The sequence below is a fragment of the Epinephelus fuscoguttatus genome, linkage group LG15 (genome assembly GCF_011397635.1).
Source record: "Epinephelus fuscoguttatus linkage group LG15, E.fuscoguttatus.final_Chr_v1".
In the NCBI taxonomy this organism is placed as follows: domain Eukaryota; kingdom Metazoa; phylum Chordata; class Actinopteri; order Perciformes; family Serranidae; genus Epinephelus; species Epinephelus fuscoguttatus.
In genome coordinates, this window is record NC_064766.1 from 35,044,502 (window position 1) to 35,065,572 (window position 21,071).

The 21,071-nt window shown below is 40.1% G+C and overlaps 2 protein-coding genes across 7 annotated transcripts; one reads left to right on the forward strand and one right to left on the reverse strand.

The window, feature by feature from the left end:
- Positions 1-1,409: 1,409 nt before the first annotated feature.
- ss18 (SS18 subunit of BAF chromatin remodeling complex) lies at positions 1,410-15,731 on the reverse strand. Of its 6 annotated transcripts, XM_049597904.1 has the most exons (11): positions 15,549-15,731; positions 14,999-15,075; positions 14,827-14,911; positions 13,452-13,608; positions 10,441-10,671; positions 10,099-10,269; positions 9,703-9,780; positions 8,613-8,735; positions 4,169-4,299; positions 3,673-3,735; positions 1,410-3,005 (listed from the first exon to the last, which is right to left on the reverse strand). In XM_049597904.1, exons 1-10 carry the CDS (start codon positions 15,615-15,617, stop codon positions 3,718-3,720), a joined length of 1,140 nt encoding a protein of 379 aa, XP_049453861.1. In that variant the 5' UTR covers positions 15,618-15,731; the 3' UTR covers positions 1,410-3,005; positions 3,673-3,717. The 6 variants fall into 6 exon arrangements, 5 of the variants coding, with proteins under 5 accessions (XP_049453861.1, XP_049453859.1, XP_049453863.1 ...); XR_007451044.1 differs by having other exon boundaries at positions 3,673-4,299; XM_049597902.1 differs by lacking the exon at positions 3,673-3,735.
- Positions 15,732-16,328: 597 nt separating this feature from the next.
- psma8 (proteasome 20S subunit alpha 8) lies at positions 16,329-20,745 on the forward strand. The gene is made up of 7 exons (XM_049597912.1): positions 16,329-16,528; positions 17,599-17,725; positions 17,895-18,019; positions 18,206-18,328; positions 18,429-18,548; positions 20,096-20,158; positions 20,258-20,745. Exons 1-7 carry the CDS (start codon positions 16,427-16,429, stop codon positions 20,351-20,353), a joined length of 756 nt encoding a protein of 251 aa, XP_049453869.1. The 5' UTR covers positions 16,329-16,426; the 3' UTR covers positions 20,354-20,745.
- The last annotated feature ends 326 nt before the right edge of the window (positions 20,746-21,071 follow it).

Below are 21,071 nucleotides of genomic sequence, written 5' to 3' on the forward strand. Positions count from 1 at the left end.
CCAGGGCCCCTCCCTCAAGCCTCCAGTCAGCGCTTGTTTTTGCACCATTTATTTAGTGTGACACATCTCCAATTAAACTGTGGAGGCTGCTGCATTCCCCCCATAACTACCTCTTATACCTCCCCATAGACTTTCTGTCACACTGAGAGTGTGGGTATGAGAGAGTGAAAGGGAGAGTTAGTGGCAAAGAGAGAAAGAGGGACAGGGAGAGAGAGAGATCACATCTTGCCTGCCAGCTATGATCACAATGTCATTTTCCCCTCAGTGGTTAGGAGCCTCCTCTGAAAGGTGCCCTGAATTATAATTATCAAAATATTGAACAAGATAATCATCCTCTTAAATGATGCTGCCACTTCACTATTTGCCTTACCATCTTAGAACATGCATGGAGTGATGCTCTCCTGTAAGCTTTCTCTAATAACTCATTTACAAGTACACAGCCAAAGACATCTTTTTTTGCAAGACTACTTTGTAATACTAAATTGCATAACAGAAATTCAAGCAGAATTCCTCCACTGCCTAACTTTCAGCTCTGCATCCATCAATTTAAATTCATGAGCATTTAAAGGAGATCTTTCAGAGGAGGTAAGAGTCTCCTTGCCACCTCTTCATCCTCCCCCAACGGCCCCAGACACAGTCACAGGAGGAGTGACTTTGTCCGACCCCAATACCGTCTGCGAGAGCGCAGCTGAGGGCAGCAGCTGCCAGGGAGGACTGGTGGGGGAGCGCCCAAAACGCCAGCTCTGCCAAGCAAAGGGGCCGGGGGGAGCCCCAGTGGCAGCTGGGAAGGGTGGGGCGGCCAGCTGTGGAGCAGCAGGATGGTGGGGTGACTAGGAGATGCCACTAAACCTGAGCGGGGGTACGCGAATGCACATACAAATTTTATACGTAGGCACACTTAAAAAGTTCACACTTGCTTCTTTTCTTAAAGCACTTCTGCTGCACTCACCCACACACACACACACACATATACACACACACTCATCATCTGCACCAAGGCAACCCAAGCAGTCTGTGGCCCTCTTAACACCAACACCACTCTCCCATCACGTGCTTCGGCCACACATCTGGTGTACCATCTGTATCACTCCCCCCAATGTGACAGGTAGTCCCTCTCCCTCTCTGGAGGGAGCAGAAGGGGAAAGAGGGACACGGAAAGTAATTTTGGGTGTAAATGTGCTCTGGACCTCTCTGGATGCATCTGGACAAAGCAGACATGCTGCTGAGCAGTGCAGGGTCATTATCAGTTGGAAACTGATTACCAGATAGCGGATGAAGACAAAACAATTATATCATACTGTCACATTATGACGGCACCAATAGTGCACATCTTGTTTATGTTGTCGCCATGATGAGTGATTCTATCGCCACAAAAAAGCTCAAATGCTATAAATAACACAAGTCAAAAAATATATTAAAGATTCTTCCAATTTATTGTAATGTACAGTTATACATTGCCATGACACAAATGTGACCACTTGAATGGGGTGCAGGATGCCAAATATTAAAACAGCCATATAAACAATATCGGAGGACAATGAGTTCCTCTTCTTTACGCCGCTGTACATATGGGATCAATAAAGTATGCACCATAAAACAGATATCAAGCCAGTGATATAAAACTGCACAACCAGTCTTTACTGTGAAATTAAGGAATCCATTTGAGAACATTATTTTCACATCTTATGTTACATATTTGACAGTAACAATCTTTATTATTCACACACAACACTATTTGAATGACATCAACTTAGACGTTTATTCAAAGGGAAAAGGGGATTCCAGCATAGTCGAGACGTTAAAAAAAAGTACTTGTCAGAAATATTTATTATACGAATTTTTCCCATTCACCAATTTGCAGTCATCGGACAAGACTGAGGTGCTTGTACAGAAAAAAAAAAAAAAAGCTCCAGAGAGCACTGACTTACAATTTGCAGCAGCATCTGCTACACATCACCTCTTCGGGCACATGGGTCAAATAAAGGCTGATTGCCATTATTCTGTCAGGTTATGTGGTTAAAAAAAAACAAAAAAAACCCCCACAAGATTGAAATTTCATATCGATTTTTTAAAAACTCGGAAACTGTTTTGCGTGTGGTCAGACATTGAGCATGTTCAAATTCCAAGCATGATGTTCGTATTTGTCCTTCAAGGAATTTCCGTGCATGTCACTGAAAGTTTTTACGCAAAGAATTCACACAGTGCCCATATCGCTGACGTAGCAGATCCAATTGTATAGTTACACAATTCAACACAACAAAAATAAAAAGGAACCAAAAAAAAATAAAAAAAAAAAAAGAAAGAAAAAAAAGTGCTGGATGGGATCATCGTTTAAAAAAACATTGACACATACACTTCATGAAATAAACAACACAGCTTTAGTACTAGTTTCCAATGTCTTATACAAAGTTAGCTTGATCTAAAAAGCATAAAATATATTTGTACATCATCACATACATCAAGACACGTACCATGGCCTAGCGGGAAGTTTGTCTGGTGCATTATTTCATCTCCGAGCCCCCACACATTTTCCCTACTGCTGGCATTATTGCTTCTTATGAACAAGGAGCTGAAGGACAGAGAAACAATGCACCACAGTAGATTGAAACTGTACATTTAAATCATCTCTGATATCCAAAATTTGTGTTAGCCCGTTTCACAATCTGCAATGCTAAAGGATAAGGCAGTTCCATTTTTAAGGCATTGCTGCTTTGAGACATACTGGACCAGAGGGTGAGTCATGGACTTTGACATTATCAAGTCGATGTAACAGAATACAATTTTTTAGGCAAGGATAAGAGCCCAAAGAGAGAGAGGGGGGGGGGAACGTTATCTTGTATTTTCGAGTGTTGTATGTTCGTGTCTGAGGGAATCTCAGTGAGCTACAACCATCATTTAAAGTCTGCTTAGCTGCTGACCAGAGGTCAAAGCTCAGACAGAGATCAGAACAGAGCTGTGTGGGTTGCTGTGACCATCTCTCATTGCTGGTAATTTCCATATTGGCCCTGTGGAGAGAAAAGTGACAGACTCATGTTACTGACCTTCTCAGAGAAAGCAGAGTAAAGCTTTTATTCACAAATCTCAATAGGGTACGAACAAACATCTGTGGTTTCAACCATATCATAATGCAAACCATGATATATGGCTGCATTTGCTGGTATTGACCAGCAGGTGGCAGCATGGCCTCACAACTTGACAGCTCTAACTTTATACCTCAGGTTTCAGCAGCAACATAGCTGAGGACACAAGATATTCCTTATTCAATAGTGGACACTTGTGTGATGATTTTCTAAACAGGGGTCGAAGTAAATTTAGAAAACAAACTATGATTTTGACAGTCTGATATACAGAAACATTTCAATTCAAACATTTGACTGTTATAAGCACAATAATCATTTAAAACCGGATTAAGGACGCAGCCAAAGCGCTAAGCTGTTGGCTGTCTCACTGTAGGACTAAGCATGCTGTGTTTCTGGACCTCGTAACTTACAATTCGACCCCTGGTTAATCACAAAATAAAAAGTAGGACAAAAAGAAGAGAAAAGAAAAAGAGAAAGATGGAAGAAAAGATAAAGAAAAAAAGAAGAGACAGAAGAAACATAACAAATGTAAATTAAGGCTAGGTGGTCAAACGTCTAGATTGAACGTTGAGGTCTTCACAGCAACCATTACCTTTGCTTCTTACAGAGCTAGTCAGGGGTTCAAATCCCCGGGTCTTTATTTCCTCATGTGCCCCTGAATATTCAAAGATAAAGATATCAAAGTGTAGCTGTGGTTCCCACATAAGACCACAGGAAATACAGGGCAACAAATAGATCTCCCTTTAAACACCAGAGCAAGTTTACATTCAGTTTAAGGAAGAATCCTCTTATAGCCCTCATATTTCACTGAATTGGCAAAACCATATTAGCCAGGATATATAACCAAGACTCAAATTAACAAGTCAAAGACAACAGTATTACATACACTCTTTCAGGAAGAACAGATTTAACCCCTCAATATGATGACAGCATGCAAAATATCCTACCTTCTAACTTCACTTACATTGGTCTCTGTTCTCACTACACATTACATATAGCTACGTCTGGCAACAAACACATTAGGGGTCAAACTATGACCTATGTATCAACAAGTCTCTGTGACTGTCTGGCGCTGTGGTTATACTCACCTGGTCATAGCCATAGGGGCGTTGCTGCTGGCCCTGTGGGGGTCCTGGCTGAGGAGGGCGATAGGCCCCATACTGCTGTCCCTGCCCTTGAGGATAGTTAGGATACTGTCCTGGGGCACTTTGGGAGGGGCCTGTGATAGACATTGACAAATGGATTTACATTCATGTGTGTTTGACAGAGGCAATTTGAAAATGCTGTTGGGCAGAGTCAACACAAACGCTCTAAAAGCTGCTGCTTCTAACCTGTCAGCAACAGCAGGTTTGGTTTCTGGCACCACACTGGCACTGTTCACACCGGAGGGTTTAGTTTAATATAGGAGAGGTTTAAAAATTTGTTAATGCAAAAAACCAACCAACCAAACAAACCCTTAGGAAGTGGGATACTAAGTACGACACCAATAAGGTTTCACATTTTAACCGAATTTTCAGAAAATTGGCAAAAGAAAATTCAGGTTTCTGTGCTTTTTCTTTCACTACTGCGCAAATATTGCAAATAATATTGGGAGTTGGTTCATGTAGAGCACTAGTAAAACCTCAAATGAAGGAAAACAAAGGATGCATAATAACAGAGGTAGAGAGTTTTAAACGACCCTTAGAAGATTTCTGGTAACAGCCCTGTGTGCATAAAGCGGGGTTTATATATCTACACTGAATCGACACAGTAGGCTCTGCGTCTACATAAAGCCTACATCGTGCCCTCGGCCGTAGCCTGATGGGCCGCTCCCCAGAAATGTAACTACACGTCGCGGCCATGCAGACCTCTTGTCTATTTTTGTAAGCTGAAACCATTTCCCTCAGTGGAAACAAAACTTTTATTTACTTTAATTTCACAGATAAAATAAAATAAATTCTGAAGACAATAAATCCTCCACAAAAATAGCATTTTAAGTCTTGGTCTCAGTACAAGGAATCTCCGCTCGTCGCTAACTAACTCTGTATTCTTTGTAGTGAAATCCCAAAGTGTGGATGCTCTTAAGTTACAAAATAAAGTGTGGAATAGGGATAAGTCAATTAAGTGTTCAAACTTAACTCAGGTTTTTTTTTGGTACATTCATGTGGGGAAAATGTGTCCAGATAAAGACAAGTGCTTTGTCTGTGAATGCTGCGAGTTATAGTGAAGCTGATTTGTGTACTTGTGTTTGTAACCGTCGCTGTTAAGCCATGTTTAATGTGTGTTTAATGTGCGTTCAATGTGTGTTCTGAATCAACTAAAGTTTACAGCACTCTGCAGAAACCTCCCCTGCAGACTAGTGTTTTGGAGGTGTAACTGCAGAGTGACACAGACACACCACTGCACAAGTATACATGCTCACAACAATGTAGGCCATGTGCATAGGCTACGGCATAGCTACATCATTATTTTTTTGCTGACCCTTTCCTTTGCACTTAATCACATTGACCTTTTATCAATACAACTAACCAAGTGAAAAACTTTTTGAGATATTTCAAGGTTTATTCTAATTTGTGGTGTTTCCAATTAATTGAAAATGCACATTAAAAGAGATGGAAACGCACCCACTGATGTATGAGCAGTGAACAACACTAGCACCCAACTTGACACATGATAAAAAAAGGGGTAGGCCCTTTGTGAACTTTTCTCTTAACACAATCCTATTGTCACTCTTGTCACCAGCTTAGAAATAGATGGGACTATCGAACTCAGGTTTAGACTCAAACAAAAGGACCCAGTGTGGAAAGGGCCCGAGTTTTGCTCATTAACCGTTTCTGTTTCCTACTTGTTCCTCTGAGAACTCTAGGGAATCCCTGTTAGTTTACTATCACTAATGGGCTGCAATAAAGAAGCTGATGGATGACTGAGAGAGGATGGTGGATACGTCAGGCCCATTTGTTTAGGCTGCCTCCACGTCTGACTCAGTAATGAATGAGAATGAGTGAGTCGGGCTGGAGTCGGGCAGTGGTTCCCTAATGCAAGGAGGCATCAAGATTCTGTTGGTCTTCATTAGAGGAGCAGCCTTCATTAAAAAAAGGAAGAAAAAAAAAATCACTTTATCAGCCCCCGTACGCTGTAGCTATCTATGCAGGTGCTGTGGAGGACCACGCAAAGCCTGACGGTGGCTGAAGTCAAATGAGGCCCACGCAGCATCGTTAGGAGCTCATAATGCCTTATGCTGTTGAGCATAACCTTGTGGGGGCCTGCGAGAGAAGGCATGTGTGTGTGCCAGATGGATCTCACCTCACAGCCTCTGCCTCTCCGCTAGCTCATTACTAACATGAGCTCTGGCTCAGACAGAGGGTGAGTGATGGAAAGTTCCAGTACAAAAAAATGGGATGAAGAAAAAGACCAAAGAGCTGCAGGAGCCTAAATACTAACTCTGTATTCGTTGTAGTGAAATCCCAAAGTGTGGATGCTCTTAAGTTACAAAATAAAGGGTGGAATAAGGATAAGTCAATTAAGTGTTCAAACTTAAGTCTTAAGAGACTTTTTTTTAAATTCAGGTTGGTTTGTTTTTGCACATTCATGAGCTCCCAAGTGTGTTGCTGAGTCAAGTCGAGTACCTGATAGGTGACCTGCAATGAAGGTGCTACATGAGTGGCATTTTGTCTTAATTTTATTCCTAGATTCAGTTCTGGATTTAAAAAAAAGAACATGCAGGTCAGATCGCAGGTGTTGTATGATCAATATATATACATAAAATGAAAATAATGATAATTAAATGTTTTAATGTTTCAATCCTCTGACTGCTCAATCAGGTGCGTTGCTAACAGGCATGTTAACTGTGGACATTTGCTGCTATATATTATAAAAATAAGCAAAAACGTTAATTAAATTGTATTTCTTAATTACCTTTGTTTTAAAATATGTTAGTTTTACATGTATTCAATGTCCCAAAATGATCATTTTCAACCTGCTGCCTAACCAGGGTGTCTACAGATATAGCAAAGTTAAATTTAAGACCTTTTTTATACCACCTTATATGAAATTTAAGACCAAACCTGCAATGGAAAAACACATTTTATATATATATATATATATATATATATATATATATATATATATATATATATATATATATATATATATATATATATGTGTGCATGTGTGTGACACACGTAAGCGCTCTTTCCAAGTAAACACACTGATGTCAGTTAAAAACGAACAGTAAGGAAAAATGAAAACAACTGGGTGAGTTTAAGTTTAATGTAAATGGAAAATAAAACCTCACTGCTGTACTGTCCAAAATGCTATTTATTATTGGAAATCTTCGGTCTGTCCAAAGATTGTAAACGGTCATTGGGTTTGCCAGGCTGGAGAATTTTTTTCGAATCTGAATTTAAGGCAATTTCAGACTTTTTAAGGCCTTACATTTAAGGACATGTAAACACCCTGCTTACCAAATGATTTGAACAGCCCATGGTGATCATAGGATTTGCTGCTTTGGGTCGGGCCTTGGGGATGTGTCAAGGGTCAGGTTGCAGAACTAACTGTTCATATGTGTGTGTGGGGCGGGGCTGGGTACGGTACTACACGTCGCGGTGCTGCATGTCACGGTACTAGTTTGGGTGTGGGCCTTGAAAATGAAAGCTGCTGGCGTGGCGACTGCTTAGTATCTTGAAATGTTTCAACAAAGATTAAATGTTCGACCACTTCCAGAAAAAAAAAAAAAAAAAAATCTTCCACAACTTAACTTGCACATGTATTCTTTAACACGTATGTTTTCTAATTTTAGGATATTTACACATTACCTAAGTATTTATCCAACATTTGAGCTGTAACAATTAGTCAATTAATAGCTAACTATTTTGACAATCAATCAGTTTTGGTTATTTTTTTCAAGCAGAAAAGAAACATTTGCTGGTTTCATGATTCTGACTTCTGAAAAATTTGAAGCTTTTCTTTGTCATACATGAGAATAAACTGTGTGGCTTTGGATTTTTGGACTACCATATGAAGATGTCATCTTGTGTCAAGAAAAATTACATTTCACTATTCTCTGACATTTTACTGACAAAACGATTAATCATCAAAGTAAAGGGCAGATTAATCGGTGTTGAAAATAACCGTTATTTTCAGCCCTATCCAAGGTGCTAAAATGCAAGGAGTATAAAATGTTTGGCTGGCAGTCTGCACACACTTTGCCCAATGTCTGTACCCATCAGCCAAAGCTCCTCTCCCACTCCCTCAGAACAGTGTGTCATATCAAACTAAAGCACCAGGAGAAATGCTAATGCGGTGCCAGCCACCACTATACTGATTAAATTTCTCTTCCACCAAGCTCCAATCCCCCAACCATTCATTAAGGTGGTTCTTTAATTCCTTGCTCTTGATGATGTCTTGACATGCATTTGGCACAGTTACATTTCCAAGGGGCAGTAACCACCAACTCACTCAGGAGGAATTAGTATTCAACTGTTAAAAAAACGTTAGCCAAAGAGAGCTGATAGTGCCTCCTGCAGGACGAATATTCCAGAGGAGGCAACTCACCGTAACCCTGCTGCTGTGGTGGGTAGCCCTGTTGACCCGGGTACTGCTGCTGAGGAGGGTAGCCCTGCTGCTGGGGAGGGCCTTGCTGGTATGCTTCCTGCTGTTGGCCATACTGGGCATTACCTTCGGGGGTGGGGGGCAATGGCAGGAAATGTGAGCAACAAGTTGACAACTACAGCGCAACAGCAAAGCAGACAGCAATCTCTGAGCCAGCCGTGCTGTAAGAACTCGTGTTGTTTTTGTTAAATGGCTGGGCTGTCTTTACTTCAAGAAAGGAAAACACATGTGTTTGAAAGGGCAAAAGGAAAATAGTGTAGTCAGTAGAGAAAAAAATAAACAAAACAAAACAAACAACAAATAAGTCAATGTTAATTGGACAAAGAAAGAGAAGGAGTTGGATCTTTGATCTTTCAGCGTGGCTGCTAATGGAATAATACCACCCCATAACACACCAACATGGAGGAAACTGGCAGTACATCAAGTGTTATATTTAGAGGATAATGCAGTGGTGGCATTTTTACTCAATAAGAGTTGCTTTACAAGTCACTGACGCTGCGTCTCTGCAAATCAGCGTGCACAAAATCGGTGTGTCTACACAGAGCGGCCGTCCGCTTCACTTAAACGGAAACTGACAACGTGAATAATCTGCCTGCTGATCCAGACATGCATACAAGTCGCATGCCACGGAGTTATAAAACTATTATGGCATTTTTAAATGAGAATAGGACATTTTACCTTAATGCAACTTAAGCCATCGAGACTCACACAAGACTCTGTCCCTGACTTGTCTTTTAATAAGTGGAGCAATTACAGGGGATGGCATTACCAGACTGTTTAGAGCTAACTTATCCATGGACTGCAGCACCTTCCTGATTAGGGTGCACTCTGGCATGTGGATGTTTTCATTTAAATTAGAGGCCGCATTGTGATTTTTTGATAGAGCCCAAAGTCACTTTGATTTCCCAGAAAATTAAGAAACTGACATATTGGTTTTGTCATAGTCTCTTTGCATTATTTGTGTTTTAACACAACTCCTGGGCTCTTTTTTTTTTTGGTTGATTTTCTCCAAGTGACTGGAGGGTTCTCCTACCTTCTGAGGCTCCCTGTCCTGCGTGACTGTACTGGTCCCCATAGTAGTCTTCCTGCCCTGGGTACTGCTGAGGGGGTCCTACATACACATACACACAACATACACACAAGTAGATTCAAGGTGTTGTTGGATCGGTTGTGTGAGGGGAAGAGTGGAGAGGATGGATTCCTTGCCGCTAGCTCTTGTTAGAAAGCTTTTCTTTTGGTCACTTGACTAGTTTGATAATTGGAGGCTTTAGGTTACATGTTTAGTCATCAAGATGTCTGTGAGCTACAGAAGTGGAAATAGAGGAAATTGAGAAGAACAGGAGTCAGAAATGCAGGAGGGCGGGTTAGGGAGAAGAAAGACCAACACTCACGACTTGCACACTTAACAGACACACTCTGAGGGGAGTACCTTGCTGTGGGGGTCTGTAGGGCGGCATCGGCCTCTGGCCCATGACGTGGTTCCCTTGGTTGACCTGGCCCATCATGCCCATTGGGTTCTGCTGTCCTTGGTAGTGCTGTCCACCACCACCAGGAGGCATGTTATACTGCTGAGAGGGTGGCTGCTGGTGCATCATGGGGCCTGTGGTTCACCAACAAAGAGTTAACTCTCTAACTTGTACTAGGTAGAAAAAAAAACATACAAGCAGTATGTGGCTTATCAAGCGCAGGTGCAGGAAGCACCAATGAGACCGGCAATAAGGCACTGCAAATCAATACAAGCAAAGAGAAACTAACAAATGAGTTGTTTTACCTTGGTTGGGCTGCATGTTCATGTTTGGCCGAGGCCCATAGTTTCCCATGGGCTGGCCCTGGGTCATGTTCATTTGGCTCTGAGCTGGTATGCCCTGGGAAGAAGGGACGGTGTGATTGTACCCACCCATCGAGCCATGGCTGCTGGGGGGCATATTCATAGAGCCACTGGGCATGTTTGGGGGCTGGTTGGGGCCTGGACCGGGACCTTGCATGGGCATGTGATTAGGCCCTGGAAAACAACAGCAGAAATGATTCATGACTCTCTTTCAAAAAACACATAAATATTTAGCACTCATACTTATGTGTAATTTCCATCAAGTTGTGATATGTGCACTGTGTTGCAGTGTGAGCAACTGTTGGTTGTGCTTCTATATAACAGGAATGACAAGTGAAAAATTGGGTTCACCCAAACAGTAGGTTAGAGTTATAAATCATCTGCACCTGTCTAACCAGTTCATTTGGGTTTGCATCTTCTTTTCATTCACTATTCAGTATTTAAAGCTGATCTATCCACAAAAGCAACAGATTCTTTCACAAATAAACGCAGACAGATTTCTATCAAGTAAGTCATTAACACCCATGCCAACACTATATGTAAAACACATGCGATGGCACGGGATTCGATTGTGAATTTTCTTTCCCGAATGTTCTGCCTTTTTTTCTCCCGTTTTTTGGGGGGACCTTGAATGCAACACTAACCCCATTTCCGACAAGGAAATAGAAAGCCCGACGTGCAGTGAATGGAGACCTATTATCCTGCTTGAACACAGACGACTAAATTCTTTCAACAATGTGACTCAAAATAATGATAAAATAGATTTTATTGATGTAACATAATATGCTGATGGTAACATTTTCCACCGGACCGCTCTGAGTCTGGTGTCAGTGACACATGCTGCTTTGAGTCACGCATCTGTCTACTTGCGTGCCGAGGGTTTAAAATTTTTAGTGTTAAATCAAAAGTTAAGCACCACTTATCAACAACCAGAAGTGTTTTTTCGTTTGTGAGTATTTTTATCTTAATTCTGCAAGAAACTACCTTTTCGCCATAATTTTTAAAGTTATTAACTTTTTGGGACTTTTTTTTTCTCACGAGCAGAGTCAGTTCATTTAACTATGTTCACTCTGACTTAAGCTCATGCGCAGTGAATGAAAAAAATGTCATCAATGGAGTGCCCATACTACGATTCACCATGGCAACAGGTAAATTAAAGGCAGAGTCTCCATTTTAATCCGGTGGACATAGAGATATTAATAATTGGGATTCTGAGCTTTGCTGCTGGAGCTTGGCAGGATTATGATAAATTTGTCATGTATATGTTGGCTAATACATGGACTGTGCATATTTATCTTTAAAAAAAAAAAAAAAAAAAAGCACGAGTCAGAGTGGGTAAAGTGTCAAAAAGTTAATGAAATAAGGAGGGATGCACAATAATATTGGCATGTCATCACTATCGGCCAATATTGGCTTTAAAATGGCATGCTTTTTTCTTGTTTTGCAAAATGAACAAATAATACATACACTGAAAAGCACTGTATTTTATGTCTCCATCTGCTGGTGGGCCATCACAATAAGAGTATGCATGCATAATATGATGTTAATTCCACTACAGAGGAGACGTGATTATCAATAAAATTAGGTCGGGAAAAACACTGATGTATCGATGTCAGTTATCAGTCAAATGAGTTGCAACATATCGGCATATCAGATATTGGCAAAAAATCCAATATCGTACATCTCTACAGTAAAAACTCATTCAGTGTTGTCCATTGATTAATCATTTAGGTCACACTTTAAATAGGCTATATTTGTTCAGTTTTAATCTGACGGGGACAAAACACAGGGGCAGGCAACTAAGGATGATAAATATAGTTGAAGATTTAGAAAAAATATAAATCAAAGATGGAGACATGATTGTAATTGGCTCCAGTAATAATGTAACAATGAAATGCAGTTAAAAACACATTCAAACTTTAGGCAGTCTATCTAAATAACTCACATTCTGCAGCTGCTCACTCAAAAGTATTAGGCTAGCATATAATCTTAGATATGAAAGCAATTATTTTCAACTGGTGCGACCAATCACATCACGAGTGACAGAATACACCCCAGACGTATTAGCTATTTCAGATCGGAGTAGAAAGCATCATGGTGAAGCCCAGCTTAGAAGTGATACCATGATGCTGTCATAAATGCATATTCTCTGTTAGAGCTTTGAATGAAAATCCAGGAAACAGAATGGCACAGCTCATAGGGACAGTTCACCCCCAAAATCAAAAATACCTGTTTTACCTCTTACCTGTAGTGCTATTTACCAATCTAGATTGCTTTGGTGGGAGTTGCAGACTGTTTGCGATATCAGCCACAGAGATGTCTGCCTTCTCTAGAACATATCATGGAACTAGATGGCACTTTGCTTGTGGCAAAAAATACATTTGAAAAACCAACCAAATCACTGCTCAGAAGGAAGCATGCATCTTTTGCTAGCTTGCCTAGCACCACTGAGCTAGCTGACGTTACAGCTCTGCCAAGAGGGACAACATCCATGTTGACAATATGTATTTTGATTTTGGGATGAACTTTCCCTTTAAGTGGAAATTAGCATGCCAGTGGAAAAACAATCTTGTAGCTGCAACGTTCTCTGGTTTCTAATATGGTGTCCTAGTCTTTTACTATAATTGACAATCATTGTGCGGAACAGATATCTGTGTCTTTAAGAAACCCTCAAGCCATATTTTTAAGAACATAATGAAATGTATAAATTCACAAGCAATAACCAAGCGAACAAAACATAATACTTCAGGAGGAGAAGATAACCACGATCAAAGGAAGGACAAGTCCAAGACCACCAGCGCTGGCAAATGGGTGACATCATCCTTCAGCAGAGCGACCTCCCTCACAGTTCTGTGGTGTTGCTAGGCAACCCAAGTGAGACAGGGACTGAGGGAGAAGAAGGGGAAAGAAGAGAGAGAGAAAGACGAGGGAGGGAAGTTAAGGGGGTCACTTACCAGGCATCTGTCCATTCATCTGGTTCTGCATGTGTGGGGCTGGAGGGCCACCGCTGACCATACCCTCAGAGGGCATGTTGTGACCGTGAGGAGGCTGAGGGGGGGGTCCACTTTGGTTCATCCCACCAGGGCCCATGGGCATGTTTTGAGTGGGCGGCTGCGGGCGCACAACACAAACACAAAAACACACATCAGCTGGCTAGAAACACATCTGAGCCTGAGCCACTCAAAGGAGAAAACTCAAGAAAGAAGCACATAAAAGCCAAGATCTCTGTGTGCAATATTAAAATCAAGAACAACTGTGAAGTACCTTAATCAAACAAATGTGACGCAATCTTTTAAAAGATACTGTGTATTTAAAAAGGGAAAATAAATAGGCATGCAGTACAACATGTAGCCACTGAATAGCTTATACTGAATAGTCACACCAGGGATCATCAATGACTAATAACGGTGCTGAAGAAAATGCAGTGGGAGCCTATAAGCACAAAGATGTAACAAACTGAGCACACACTATAAATACCTAAATAACAGTCACTTCAGTTGGATCCACTGCAGCTTTACATATATGACGAGGACAGCGTGCCTCTAAGCAAAACCAAAAATGCTCCTTTTGCAAACTTAGGCGCAAAAAACAAGTTCAACTGGTGGTGCAACCATAAATAACATCGACAACAGGCCAACAGGTAACACTGACACTTTGAGGAGTACTTCAGTGCATTTGGATTGAACAACCATGAAGGTGCGGGATTTACATGATACAGATTACACAAAAAAGAATGGTAAAAAAAAAAAAAAAAGTGTGGCAGAACCAAGATATAAAAGCAAGATATTAAACCCTTGCACGCTTGCCATAACTCTGGCATCACTGGTGTTATTTTTCCAACTTTGAAAAGCTCCCTTGAGAACCACCGAAGACATTATACAACTATTTTTAAAGGATAAGTAATATTCTTCATGACAAACATACTGATGTCAATCTGTTAAACTGGTGGGGTTCCCTTTCATACAAGACTTGGACTGGATTTGACATAAAAATTAAATAAATAAATCAATACATACATTTACAATTAATCTATTCAGACTTTTAGTGTTATTTAGAGTGGTAAATAACACAAACAGCACATGATATATTAGTGCAACATGACAGTTTCTTAACAAATGTAATATTGCACCAACCTCTTTGCTCATAATTGTTCCTTTTATTAATGTTCCTTTATTATTTTTAAAGTGATTTAATTGAACCAATACCCACATATCTTGTATTGGTCACAAGCTAAAACATGAGCTCAACATTATTTCATGGTGCAGAGAGGTGACATTGTTATATACACAAGTCAGTCACACAAAACACACAGTATGGACTGATACTCACCGCAGGGAGGAGAGACTGCATGTTCTGATTGGAGTCTGCTATCGTTGCCAGGTACACTAAATTTCTGTGCAGCATCTGTTGATACCTGTGCAGGTGGAGAGTCATCAGTACAGGTTTTGAGTTCATGTGAACTTACAATTGCTACAGAAAAGAGGAGATTTTAACAACTTACTGTGAACATTCTGCTGTTTTGCCTTTACTCTGGAAGTCCATTATACACTGGATCAGCTGGTTGTTTTCGTCAAGTAACTGCAACAGCAAATGCAGAGATTTATATCACGTGTTTATGTTGTGTGTGGAAATACAAAATGTACAATTAGTGACACGGTGTGATTATATATGGCGGGCCCTTTGATTTCTGGTGGGTTTTTTGCGGTAATTTGCAAACAACGGGGAGGATGGGGGCGTTTAGTAATATGTGAGTGTGCGTTTCTAGCTAACAAAAGACGCGTCTTGCTAGCTAGCTGTCCTTGGCTAACAAAACGGCAGGCCCCCATTCATTTGAAATACAATTATTCGGCAAATCGACAAAAGACCCATCGTCTACACGTGGCGCCCTGACTCCACAGAGGTTCATATTCACCGCGCTTTGACCCTGCAAAATTGTTCCCGATCTATTCACAGTCGGACTTGGATGGGCACTGCTACACAGATTAGCTCAACGGCTAGCCCCGTATGATACCACTGCCTCCATTCTGAGACGCGCTAAAAAGATGAATTACCTTTTGTATTCCAGCGGGTGTTATATCACCCTTCCCACGCTGCCTGTGAGGTGCAAATGCCACCGACATGGTGATGATCTATGAAATTAAAGTGAACTAGAGCATAAAAGTCGAAAGTAGCTAACACACTTAACAAATCGGTAGAACTCAGATCAAACAGTTCAGAATAGGATGCAATTTCGTAATGCGGCGGTCCGTTTTGGGGGGTGTACGGCACATTTAAAAACATAGTTGACGATTATTTTATATTTTGATTACACAAGATCACGTGATATTCATATATAACCCATATAAATTATCGTAATTCAAAAAAATCTTTGAAATAGTTGAAAGCAACAATAAATTCGCTTAGTTGAATTATAACTCCCCCTATTTTTCATGCAGTGGAACAGTCCTAATGTAGTCCAAAAGGCCATGGGAAATGGACTGCTCAACAAAAAGGGGAAGCACAGTCGGAGGGTTTATATATTTCTATTAAATATTAATAATAATGCGGACTCTTTTAGGCAAAAGTAGCTCATAACGATGTTTTTTTAGTCTTAGCTTTACGTGTTTAACTTCACGTACATTACACACTCATTCCACATTACTCAACCATCACCAAATGAAATGAAACGAGTACATGAAACAGCATATTTTGTATTGTAAATTTTAAATTAAAAATATTAATTTCACAAAACAAATCAGACCAGCGACTATTCTAGTAAATATTTTATTTCAACTTTCCTCCGGCGAACCCTCGTTTTGGTATCGCCCTAGTTCAGAGGTCACGCGCAGGCGCTGTTTTCAACACACGGCAGCTTCACAAATCGCTAACTAGCTGAATCATTTGGTGGAAGTCTCCCGTTTTCTTGTGAGTTTACGTGTCTTGCAGTGCAATGGCGGCAAGATACGACAGAGCTATCACTGTATTCTCTCCCGATGGCCATCTCTTCCAAGTGGAGTATGCACAAGAAGCTGTAAAGAAAGGCTCCACAGCGGTAAGTCCTGAAATGAAACTAATGCTTAAGCTAACGTTAGCACACGACAGTTAGCTAACCGGCTAGGCTAGCGACTAGCCGGCACCTTTAGCACTCATGTATTTAGCTTTGTTTTGTTGTTGTTCATCACAATCTGTTGTGCTCAAATGTTATGAGTTTTAACCACCTTGATAGGCTGCTAATCTGTAACTTCCATAAATAACGTAACAGTTAACTGTAAATGAAATGAGTATCACTAGCATTGTGTCGCTGTGTCACTCTCACAATAGTTTCAGTTTCAATGTGAGTGAGTTAACGCAAGTAACGTCAGTAAATGAGTTTTACGCGGTCAGATAATTACATAAACAAAATTCGGCCAGTAAGGAAGACAGGTCCATTAGCTAACTTTAAGCTGCTTTAGTGACAGATATCTCTGGAGAAGTAAATGTGACTTGGTAGCTTGTATTGAAAGTTCAGGAAGAACTGCTTTTTAAACGCTTAAAAAAGTATATAACAACTTGCAACTTGTGAAAGAGCAATTGTTTGGGATCAATGCGATTATAAGTAGGTCAATTTTATTGACTAAGCCTAGGTATAAAACTCACTTGACAGCAATACATGTGTTGATGGGCAGCAAAACCATCAAAATACCATTTTTTTTTAAACTTTGAGCCTAAACTACTTTTATTTGGCATTATTGCACTTTTTAAATCTATGAGTTATAAATAGATAAAGCTTTAATTTCCACACACTTCTCCCAAGGGCACAGCCAGTGATTACTGTGGTCCTTTACTGCTCAACTTGTCCATTAAGTGTTGTCCATATAGCTCTGTGACTCTCCTTCATAAATTGGTGTCACTGTGGTCAATGTTGACTTCACTGTTGAGGCTGTTTTGTAGTTATTTGGGAATTTTGCTGAGGACATAAGAGCCTCCGTCAGATGCCTCTTGACTGAAACACGCCTCCAGTTTATTAAGTCAGCTGATTTGACATTCTGTCCCTTACCACTTAATAAGCCAAACAAATAATTGGCAGTCTCTGGGAGTGAAATGTTCTCTTTTACAAATATGTGACGATTTCTGTCATTGCAGGTGGGAATCAGAGGTAAAGACATCGTCGTCCTTGGTGTTGAGAAGAAATCTGTGGCAAAGTTGCAGGAGGAACGGACTGTCCGTAAGATATGTGCCCTGGACGAGCATGTCTGCATGGCATTTGCAGGTACTTAAAAGAACCTTTTTCATTGACTAAATAAGACACTCATTTAATGATATGGCATAGTGGACTAAGATTAGTTTTTGTAAACACTACATTGCAGCTACCTGTACCATGTATTTGTTTTTTTACCTGTGTGTCACATAGGTGTTTAACCTCTTCCTACGTTTTTAAGGTCTGACCGCAGATGCCCGTATCGTGATAAACAGAGCTCGGGTTGAGTGCCAGAGCCACAGGCTAACTGTTGAGGACCCAGTCACAGTGGAATACATCACACGCTACATAGCCACACTGAAACAGGTACTTAACCATCTTACCATTCATTTATTGTTTACTATAGATTTTCCAAAACGCATCTGTCAAATTTCACATTCAGCAAAAGAAAGAAAGCATATAAAAAATAGTGTATAATTTCAGTTTTTGTGCTTTAAGAACAGTTCACAAAAACTGAAACTAAACACGTTACATGTCAATGAATATTTGTAGCGCTACACTCAAAGCAACGGGCGCAGGCCATTTGGCATCTCTGCCTTAATCGTTGGCTTTGACTACGATGGGACTCCCAGGCTGTATCAGACAGACCCGTCAGGAACCTACCACGCCTGGAAGGTCAGTGCATTTGCTCTTTGTACATTATTTGTTCTTCTTACACTTATACACCAATCACCTTTGTCTGCATGAAACTGACTTACGATGGATTTTAAATCAGGCAAACGCAATCGGCCGGAGTGCAAAAACTGTGAGGGAGTTCCTGGAGAAGAATTACACAGACGAAGCCATTGCTGGGGACAATGAGGCAATCAAGTTGGCTATCAAAGCTTTGCTCGAGGTAAGGTCACATTAAGTCTTTGCTTTGACTTTGCTCTGAGTTTACTGAGCTACATACTGTGTATTGAAATTGAAAAATGACTAAACTGCTTTACGACAGGATTACTCCGCTGCCATACAAATCATTTTAAAGGTCTTTTTACGTACAGTATGCTGCAAGTAGTTTGAAATAAAGAATAATCAGGTGCAGACATTGTCAAGTCAGATGTATTTATATCTACCATTTTGTGAATTTATTACACCCACTGTGTCAGATGTAAACCCGAAAGTGACTTGCCAAAATTTGGCCTTGTATGTTCATTGTAACAGTCAGTGATATTTTTTAAAATGGCTCTTAAAGGAATACTTCACCCCTGAAATGACCATTTGTATATTAGTTAAACACCCCATGTTACACAGAATTTGTCAAGAATTTTCATGTTGAACGAGAAATCCAAAGCTGAGAAAATTCTTGATGAATTGAAGTCATTGGGGTCTGTGTTTAACAGCAAAATTATATCAAAACAGCCGTTTATAAATTCTTACACAACTTGTGCAGTATAACCCAAGTCTCATTTATCCAGTCATATTCTCAGTGGTATTTAAAACTGAACTAAAAGTAAAACTTTTTCTTATATGCTCTTTCTAAAGCCAGACCCCACTGTCAAAAGCAGTAGTTTCCCTCGCTGAGTACGGGAGCTGCTGGTCGACTACTGCCTCAGTCAGTAGTTTCTGTTATTGTGTGACTCTGTTGAATCCAAACTAACCCTTTAAAACACCAAAGTCACACAATAACAGAAACAGACTATCTGTTTAACTTTTACTAACATACGACTGGATAAATGAAACTTGGATGATACTGCATGAGTTGTGTAACAGTTTCTTAAACAGATGTTTTCATACAGTTTTTAAGTTGTTAAATGCAGTCACCTGTGACTTCAGTTCATCAAAAAAGTCTTTGTTCACTGGAGGCATGTGAAAAAAGTTTTATTCATGAATTCAATGTCACATGGATTAAGTAATGATGTACTAGTGATTATTAGGAGGTGAAGTATTCCATCAAACTGTTTAAGTAAATTATTTCTGAATTAGTCACATTAGTCTGGGACTCTTGCTGTACTTATTTGCATTTAAATACTCTCAAAATTGTCTTGCAAGTAATTAATATCAACCTGAGTCAAAAGCTACATGAATTAGTACAGTGATTTCCAACTGGTGGGTCGCATGTCCATTCTGAATGGACCACAACTGAATCACAAACGTGTCAAGTTTGTAAAAAACACACTTTATTTTTAAGTACAGTAAGTGTCCGGCACAGAGCTTTTATTTTGAAGTGTCTATCCCTGTTATAGAGTGAGTGACTAACAGACATCTACTTGAGAGAGACAGCAAACTAGTTTGAAGACATGGCCAAACGTAAATATGACTCTGAATATATTAAACTGTGTGGACCTTGAACTAATGACTGAGGAGAAATCTGGACCCTGTGACTGGACCAGTTGTGAACCAGTGAATTAGTATATACTGATTCGCAGTCACTTGTCACTTAAAGTATTTGTTTTTTCACAGGTTGTCCAGTCAGGAGGGAAAAACATTGAACTTGCTGTCATCAGACGGAATCAGCCATTGAAGGTGAGCTGCTGTAAAGTATTCCATTTTAATCTGTTTTCTACATTTGTTTTTAAACCTTTTATTTAACTGCCAATAATTGCTTTTCTTGGCTGTTTGCAGATTTTGGAATCCAAGGAAATCGAGACCCTGGTGGCTGAGATCGAGAAGGAGAAAGAGGAGGAGGCAGAGAAGAAGAAGCAGAAAAAAACCACCTGAATCTGTTAACTGAGAGTTGCTCTTTATTGCACTTGGAAGACAATAACATACTGGGATTGCAAATATTAGCGAGTTTTAGAGGGTTTACTTCTCTCATTCATTTCATTGTGCGGATCTGAATCACAACTTGCGATCTGTTGATGTTGTTTAAATATTTGAATAATACTGTACCATTCACAAAGAATATCAAGCTCCTATACTTCCAGCCGTTGACTCGATCAATATTTAAAAGCACATACATGGATCTCAAGTTAGGATTTAGATCTGAAGTTAGGCTCTGAGGATGTTTTTATATCATACACCAAACAGATGGTAATGAATCTCAACTGTTGAAATAAACCAGCTTGTAACATTCAGAAACTAAATGCTCAATAAAAGCTGACTTGTTTGTACCATGTTTTTATGTTATTTGTAAAACTAGATTCAGTCTGTCATGCCAAATGGCTTCACTCCATGGCGTCTACATATAAGAGTGATTGTCTTAACTAGTGGTGCACTGACGGGTTTCTTAAAGAAGAGGGTCGAGGGACTTGAAAGAAACGGCTTTATTGATTATCCTACTGCAAAGCAAGCACTGCGATAAAGATAACTACAGTTTAAAACAGCACTAGCGGCAGTATACTGTGTGGCTGTAAAGCGCAATGGTTTTCATTTATCAGCGTTCTGTCACACAGACCTGGAAATGGTTAAAAAAAAAAAAAAAAAAAAAAAGTAGCTC

What these genes read in the sequence shown, in the direction of transcription:
- ss18 (XM_049597901.1), bottom strand. Translation starts at nt 15,617, where the DNA reads ATGTCGGTGGCATTTGCACCTCACAGGCAGCGTGGGAAGGGTGATATA. An exon ending in AAAACAGCAGAATGTTCACA is followed by an intron (nt 14,912 to 14,998) that starts GTAAGTTGTTAA and finishes CCACCTGCACAG; the next exon opens with GTATCAACAGATGCTGCACA. An exon ending in GATGAATGGACAGATGCCTG is followed by an intron (nt 10,672 to 13,451) that starts GTAAGTGACCCC and finishes GTTGTTTTCCAG; the next exon opens with GGCCTAATCACATGCCCATG.
- psma8 (XM_049597912.1), top strand. Translation starts at nt 16,427, where the DNA reads ATGGCGGCAAGATACGACAGAGCTATCACTGTATTCTCTCCCGATGGC. An exon ending in CTATCAAAGCTTTGCTCGAG is followed by an intron (nt 18,549 to 20,095) that starts GTAAGGTCACAT and finishes GTTTTTTCACAG; the next exon opens with GTTGTCCAGTCAGGAGGGAA. An exon ending in GACGGAATCAGCCATTGAAG is followed by an intron (nt 20,159 to 20,257) that starts GTGAGCTGCTGT and finishes GGCTGTTTGCAG; the next exon opens with ATTTTGGAATCCAAGGAAAT.